The sequence below is a fragment of the Conger conger genome, chromosome 2 (genome assembly GCF_963514075.1).
Source record: "Conger conger chromosome 2, fConCon1.1, whole genome shotgun sequence".
Lineage (NCBI taxonomy): Eukaryota > Metazoa > Chordata > Actinopteri > Anguilliformes > Congridae > Conger > Conger conger.
In genome coordinates this window covers 4,741,868-4,750,270 of record NC_083761.1, presented here as the reverse complement: position 1 = coordinate 4,750,270, position 8,403 = coordinate 4,741,868, and the positions used below count along the sequence as shown (strand labels likewise).

Sequence of the window (8,403 nt, the reverse complement as noted above, 5' to 3'; positions counted from 1 at the left end):
AGACGAGCTATCGCCGCACACCAGCGTGACCAGATTGTAAGGAGAGAGATATTTTCAGCCGAGGTGAGATTTGAACCCCTGCCTCTCATTCGTCAAAATATTTGCCAAGGGCAACGACGACGACGTTTTGAATTTGGGCGTCACCGAGCTCACTAGCGGATCTAACCCCGCAGCACAGACGCCTTCCCCTCAGCGCCCTGGTTGGATGGAGTGCAGCGAGGTGGCGGTTTCGGCCCTCAGTGGGGCCTTCATCCTGGGGGGGTTCGGGTACCTCCAGAGGCAGGCTAAGCAGCACACCCCCTACGGGCGCTACGCGACCCCCGCCGACCTCGCCCACACCGTTCCCGCCAGGCTGGGCTGGTTCCTCCAGGAACTCCCATCCTTCCTGATCCCGGCGCTCCTGATCTGCACCTCCCACAGGCCCTCCGGACCGGGGCAGTGGCTTCTCGCCGGCACCTTCTGCCTCCACTACTTCCAGAGGTATGCTACGCTATGCTAGGCTACGCTACACACAACCTGGGCTTGTGCCACTTGGTGCTCTGAAAAAATAGATAAATAATAATTATAATAATTATAATAATAATAATGGGTCACACTTTACTATAAGGTCCATGAATTAGCATTAACTAATGTAGTTGTTAATCATTCATTAATGATTGGCAAATCCTGACCTTGACCTGCAGTTAATCTGCTTTCTGAGAATTTTTGAGATTTTGAGATTCAGAGCTTTCACATCCCAGCAGCAAAACCTGAAATGCAGGCACTGCCTCGTACGGTAAATCAAAATGACACACTAAAAGTACTCCGAAGGTACAAAATCTAAATCAAATCGCCCTATAAACAACTTATGACACTCATTTTTGTCAAAAATGTCAGGACCTTAATTATAATTATAAGGTTTCAAAATACATTAAGAATGAAATGAGATGAGTTTCATGAGTTAATACATTTGTTCACTAATAAGTAATGTATTAGTTACATGAATACATATACATTAGCAAACCATTGTCCATAAATAATTAACACAGTAAATCAATAACACATACATTGACTGTTTTTATTCCAATATGAATTGGCATTAATGTAGTTAATTAATCATGTACAAATGCATTAACAGAGCTGTACAGACTAACTTCTTAGTAGATGGTGAGTTGACAACTACATTAGTTAACGGCAATTCATGTAACCTTATTATGAAGTGTTACAGCAATAAACCAGTGTCAACAAGTATTTTAGTCTTATACTTAAAATCATATGTTTTCTATTGCTTTTTTTTGCAAAGACAAAAATATTGCCAATGAGGTAAGACAGCTCAACTCATTTCACTTGTCAAGCAGTAACAGTAACTTAAAACACACAAGCTAATTTTCTGCTTAAGAGAAAAAAATAGATTTAAAAAGGTAATTACACTCTAACTCAAACTGCTTTAAAATGACAGTAAAAGGGGACTTGCTAAATCAAATGACACTCTCTGCAATGTTGACCTAATTTCCGTTTGTTTGTTTGTTTGTTTGTTTCTTTCTTTCTTAAGGACATTCATCTATTCCCTGCTGACCAAAGGCCGTCCATGCCCGCTGTACATAGTCGTTTGTGCGGCCATATTCTGCTCTATCAACGGCTTCTTCCAGGGACACTACCTGCTGCACTGTGCCCAGTACGACCAGGCCTGGCTGGCCGACATCCGTCTGGCTGTCGGTAAGACAAAGCCAAAAATGCAATAAAACAATAACAAGCTCAGGTATTGTTTTTGCTGGCAAGCTCTTACGACCAATTCAATCTTAAAGTCCTAGTGTGGATATTCATATCTTGCTTTTTTTTTTATCATTCAGGGTTGATTCTGTTCTTTCTGGGAATGGCCATCAATATCAACAGCGATCATATTCTGCGCAGTTTGAGAAAACCTGGTGAAATCACCTACAAGATTCCCAAAGGTAACCTGCGAAAATGAAAACATCAAGAAGATAATAGACCACTACTCTGGTGTAAAATCCAGCTATGACCAGCTTGAAATACCAACTACCAGCTGTTTCAAAACATAGCTTGAGCTGGTCAAACCATGTTGAGTATGGAGCTGGTCTAACTGGTCGACCAGCTACCAGCTGTTTCAAAACATAACTTGAGCTGGTCAAACCATGTTGAGTAAGGAGCTGGTCTAACTGGTTGACCAGTTACCAGCTGTTTCAAAACATAGCTTCAGCTGGTCAAACCATGTTGAGTATGGAACTGGTCTGAACTGGTCGACCAGATACCAGCTGTTTCAAAACATAGCTTGGCTGTTCAAACCATGTTGAGTAGGGAGCTGGTCTGAACTGGTCGACCAGATACCAGCTGTTTCAAAACATAGCTTGAGCTGGTCAAACCATGTTGAGTTAGGGAGCTGGTCTGAACTGGTCGACCAGCCGCCAGCTGCTTCAAAACATAGCTTGGGTTAGTCAAACCATGTTGAGTAAGGAGCTGGTCTAACTGGTCGATCAGCTACCAGCTGTTTCATAACCTAGCTTGAGCTGTTTTTTTTTTCAGCAGGGTACACTTCACAAGATTTACCCCGTCCATCTTTTCTCCTTTCATTCAGCCTGTTCGTGTTTCCGACATTCGCCAAGTGACCCAGGGCTGCTGTGTTATTTTAATTTTTTATTTCTAGTAGTTCAAAAAGAACACACTGAAGCGATTATCCTCGAGGCTGGCTTTGATATGCCAGGCAGAATGATGCGTAACCCGCGAGAGGAACACTTTCGACTCAAAGTCGCTGATGCAATGTATAATTAATTCGTACCTTTTTTGTTTGGAGAACAAACTAATTTTTTCCCCAAAGAGAATATTACTGTGCTTTCCGGGTACATTTAGGAAATTTGATGCTTGAGGAACAAAACTGTACCTCCACTGTCAATTTATTTCTGAGAGTGTATAAAGGTTTGATCATCCTTGGAAGATATTAAATCTCTCTCCACAACAGTAACAAGAGGGAGAATAAATAAATAAATACTTTTTAAAGCACCTGCACAACACCTTCACTAGAAAGTGGCGAGCTATGTCTTTTTGTGGAGTTTAGCGAGGTCTTTTTTTATTTTTTTATTATTGTTTATTATTTGTCTGCTTCGATTTCAGGAGGCCTGTTTGAGTACGTCACCGGGGCCAACTTCTTTGGGGAGATATTGGAATGGTGTGGCTACGCCATTGCAACCTGGTCCCTGCCCGCCCTGTCCTTCGCCGTCTTCACCGCGTGCTCGATCGGGCCGCGTGCCTACCATCACCACAGGTAACCCTGGTTACACCTTCGGCGACATAGGAGATAACGGTCAAATGTGTGAAAAAAACAACAACAAAAAAAATCTAATACGAAACGAAAACATATCATTCTATGATTCGTTTTTCAATAAATACCGTGAATACATTATGGGTTAGCCTGTAGCCTAGTGGCTAAGCTACATGACTGGGACCAGGAAGGTTGGCGGTTCAAGCCCCGGATAGGATTTGCACAGCTGCTGCACAGTGCCAGTTAAATAACAAATTATAATGATTATTAGGCTATTATTATTAAATTACTCGGTAGCCTCCAGTTCAAAGCGCATAGGTTTGGGAGTCTTTGTGTGGAACATTCTGGCATACTCAAAAAAACGCTCGATTTTGATTTCCTCATTCCTAATATGCGTCAAATACCCTATGGGTATGCAGGAAAGACAGCCTACCCTCTTCAAGATCCATCTTAATGAAGCCCGTCAAATAATTATTTGCGACCTTTTACTAATTTCCAAATTTGTTAATGCGGTAAGATAATTTTACATGAAGCAAAATAACTTCAAGCACGCTAATATTTTGTTCTTGGCAGTGTACTCTCAACAAGGCCAGTCATAGTGAAGTCGATTACCGTAAATCCTCAAATTGTGTCCGGGATTCTATTTGAAAATCTTTTGATAGCCTACCGGTATGCTGCTCCAAACGAAACGCATGTCTCACAATAAAACGCACTTTAGGAAAAAAAGATCCTTAACTTGCTGTTATCTACGCTAATTTGTTATTGTTTATGAAGGCGTGTCTGGCAAGTTGTTATTTTATGGATTCTGGACTTGCATGTGATTTATTGTGTTTGAGAATATTTGCAATAAACCAGGCCTTTTCATAAATTCCGCCCCTTATCCTCCTCGCCATTGTTGTTTTTTATGTGAAGACTGAACATGTAATGTTGTGTTTCAGGTTTTACCTGGAAAGGTTCCAGGATTACCCCAGATCTAGGAAAGCTTTGGTGCCGTTCATCTTCTGAGAAAGGAGCAATCAGCCGTGACGGACAACATGACGAGGGTTTACTGCTGAATACCTGTTGTTTAACCGTTTCTTGTTGACATTGCTACTTATTGCGCTTATTCAAAGCTCGGAAAAGCCTTTCATTTTGGGTTAGACCGAACAGAAAAACAGTTTGTGGAACAAACGTCCCTGCTTGTCAGACATAACTTTTGTTGTTTTTGTAACAGTAACAATACTAGTTTCCATGTATACAGGACAGACATTGCTTTAGCTACAATTATATAGCATATTAGACAATGGCAGGAAAAGCCATCATCCATCCATTATCAAGCCTACTTATCCCTGGTCAAGGTTGCAGGGCGGTTTTGGGCTATCCCAGAATGCACAGGAGATACAGGAATAAACACACCGATGCTATTTCCCTTCCCTCAGTGACCGCTGGAAGGCAGCAGGTTCAGCTCAGCCAGCCGCAGATTATGTGAACATGCTACTTCGTAGGCATCTATTCTTTAATGGATTTTTTTTGTTATCAAATCTATCTATGTGACTGAGCTAGCTAGTTTGCTAATCTAATTAGTTTTCTAGTTCCAAAAAGTTGCGTCACTGTGGGAAAGAAAATATCTTGGGTGGAATACACCCTGGATAGGCTGCCAATGCAAACGTATTTGTAAAAGCTACAGCGAGCAGTACAGTCATTTATTAATATTCTGAGGAGGATTGCTTCCTTTAATGCAAAGCCAGCTTGCCAGTGGAGCTAAATTAAGACTTGCATCCACTTTCATTTAGAGAATTATTCTTTTCTGTCAAATTTTACACTTAAAATATAATTAAAATAAATATACATATTTTCTCAGCAAATTCCTCCAATAGTTCAAATTGTTCTCTCCAAATTCCTCCTTCATGATGATACTATGCCATCTCCTGATAAGCATTTATATCAAGAGATGGCATAGGCCTTAAATACACTGACATCAAAATATACGGATTCTGAAATCCATGACGTCTCCAGGAATATCAGATATCAGTGATACTTAATTACAACACCCACAAAGCAAAACAGTTCAAACCTTGCCAATTGGAACAATGCAGTCCTTTTTTACAATCATTTTTTAAAATCCCAAAATGAAATCAATGCTACCATCTAGTGGTGGAATTTGAATACTACACAAACATTCTACATGGAATTAGGTGGGACCTTGATGAAGAGCTCTCAACAATTTTTTATTTGTTATATAGCTGATGCTTTTATCCAAAGGGACTTACAGTTGATTAGACTGACCAGGGGACAATCCCCCCCCCTGGAGCAATGCGGGGTTAAGGGCCTTGCTCAAGGGCCCAACCATCACCAGAGTGGTCGATCCAAGCAAGACAAAGACAACAATGTCAATAGAAATCTTGGAACTGCAGCCAATGCCCCAGCGAGCAATAGCGAATTACTGGTCAGCAGGAAGGGCTGCGCCTACAGACAGCTGCATCTCTTCTTGGGAGTCAGCAGGGTGACCCGGTCCATTAACATCACTGCTGCTGTGGAGTCAACAACTTCTGAGCACAACAGAATTTAACATTTTGCTCGCGACAGCATTCCTCTTGTATTCCCACGTATGCATTTTACTGCGCTGTCAATTTAGGGAGGGACGGAGACAAGCAGCGACAAACCACCAGCTTGATTAAAGATCCAAGTAATCCCTAGAAGGCAACGGTGTTGATTTGTGCAACGGACAAATATTTTTTTTCTGTGACCCGAGACATTTTAAATTTACCACACCATAACCAGTGAGGGCCAAGCAGGTTATAAAACGAACATTTATTGCACACATTACACCACAAAAAGTGATCGATGTTATTTACACATGTCCACAGGCACAAAGAGAAGGTGGTTAAAACGATCCCATTTGCATCAAAAGCAAGCCTCCGGAGTATAATTTAAATCTCGGACTTGGGTTGCGAGTCTTCCGCGCTCCTCGGCTTCGTTTGCGTCTGCGAGTGGACGGAGCTCTTCATGGCTTTCTGCATGGCCCACGTACCAATATGGATGCCTAGAAACGCACCTCCGGCCACCCACGGCCAATTCTTCCGCAACCAGCCGGCGTTCCTCATGTTTACGGTCCACTCGGAACCCGTCCTGCGATGAAACATAAGGGGAGATCATGTCTAAATTTCAAAGCTTTGAATCTTGTCGGAACAAATTCACGGAACAAGGTGTTTCTATCTCCGTTTTATGACAAATCAATCACAAGTCTAAATCAGATTAAACCGTCAAACTGTCAGAGTTGAGCAAGCTGGTTCCTCCAAAACTCTCAAAGCTTCATGCCAAAAAGTATACCAATATGTATGCAGCCTATAATCAATGTATATCACATGTATGCTGCCTATTTACTCATATAATCAATATGTAATCCAATGAACCCATGTCATTTATTTTTGAGCGTTTGATGTAACATGTCAAGTCAATTATTTTTGACAAGAAAACATTGGTGCAGTTTGTATGCCTGTACAATGTGATAAGATAATTGTAATTAATGTGATAATTACTTTTTTAAGAGCAAGCTGACAAAACAAACGTCATGTTTAAAGAAAACATTTTTTTAGAGAATAGCATACAAAGCGAAATTATAATTTGGGCGATTGCCACAATGATTCACAGAGATCAGCTGGTATTTTTTAGGAGGAGTTATATTGAAAGAAGTGTATAAAATGTGTGAAACCAACAATCGAAGTTCAATTCTGCAGAATTGATCCGGCTTCGTGCACTTGTGCTAATAAAGTCTGATTTTCCTGAAGAGCTAGCTGCCGTGGTCTCTCTTCCCTCGTGAGGTTTTTTTTTTTTTAGACAAATTACAGATTTGACTTAGAATTCTTTCGTTTCCTAGACACGGCAAATCCTCTGAAGAACTGAGTGCAAAACCTTAAACAGAATGATCGGTTTACTAAGATTATGACTAGTGAGTTTGTTTACGTTACGTGTTGCCACAACGCAATTTAGCGATGTTTCATTTCAGTCATTACATTGGCGTTAGTGATCTGCATGATGGATTAGCTTTTACGGTTAGAGAAATAAAATTACAAAAATGGCTGCACACCATAGTCATGTCAAATGCGTATGACAAGGTCGGAAAGTATAGTTACCTACGCATCCACTATTTGTTGTTAGATGGTGGTGGTGATGGTGGTGGTGGTGGTGGTGTTGCTTGAGGATTCGGTTTCGGTAGTGACCGCGCAACGTGGGCCACTATGGCCGGCTCCGGAATGTATTCTTCTCGTTGCTTTCGTAGCAAAGGATTAGACTTTAAATAGTACCACCCGGCGTGTATCAATCCAAGACTTGGGCCCATAACAATAAGCACGTTGTAATCATTCCACAACCTCTTCAGGCCCATTGTAGCGCTGGAAGCCTGTGCAAAGCAAAATGTTGGGTACTAAGTAGCTTCGTTTACAATAGTAGTTAGATTCCCTTTTCGCAATACAGGCACACCCCTAGCCACTGTATAGCTGACAGAGTGAAACATGTATTTGACGTTATGTCCAAGATGTTGGCTAACTTAGCTAGCTAAAGTTAATATCAAACCTTAACGTTAGAGCTAGGAATTGCATAACGGGTAGCCGCTAACAGGCTATCGGTGCATGACAAGTCTCAACTGTATCGTTACTTCTTGTGAATCGAAATGATTCCTGTTAGAGTTGGTTCCAACTGGGATAAAATGGTACTTATGGACACCTTTAACTAAATCCTGACGCGAAAACAACTTGAAACGTTGCAATGCCACTCACCTTCAGACAAACACACCTTCATACATGAGAACCATTTTGGGGTCCTTCCGTATTAATGGAGGAACCGACGAAAATGCCTAGACTAGAAAACAGCCGAACAGGGCTAAAAAGCACATTCATCGAACGATGAACGATATAGAACAATTCATTTTATTCAAAATAACAATACATAATGTTCCTTAATTTAAAACATTTACATGCCATTTTATTATGTACGTGTTTTCCCATTTAAAGTCAAATTAAACGCATATTGCCACAGATTAATTTAATTATTCCAAATCGAATATCAATATGTTACACAATGTGCTAATAAATTGCGTGCATACATTCCTTTGTGTATTTTATAATGATGTTAAATATTTTAATAAACAGGCGCTCAAAGAGGTCTCCTCTGGG

The 8,403-nt window shown here is 40.9% G+C and overlaps 1 protein-coding gene across 1 annotated transcript; it reads left to right on the top strand.

Moving 5' to 3' along the window:
* Positions 1–7,019, top strand: srd5a2a (steroid-5-alpha-reductase, alpha polypeptide 2a). Its single transcript, XM_061232183.1, has 5 exons — positions 1–480; positions 1,532–1,695; positions 1,830–1,931; positions 3,106–3,256; positions 4,192–7,019. Exons 1-5 carry the CDS (start codon positions 206–208, stop codon positions 4,256–4,258), a joined length of 759 nt encoding a protein of 252 aa, XP_061088167.1. The 5' UTR covers positions 1–205; the 3' UTR covers positions 4,259–7,019.
* The last annotated feature ends 1,384 nt before the right edge of the window (positions 7,020–8,403 follow it).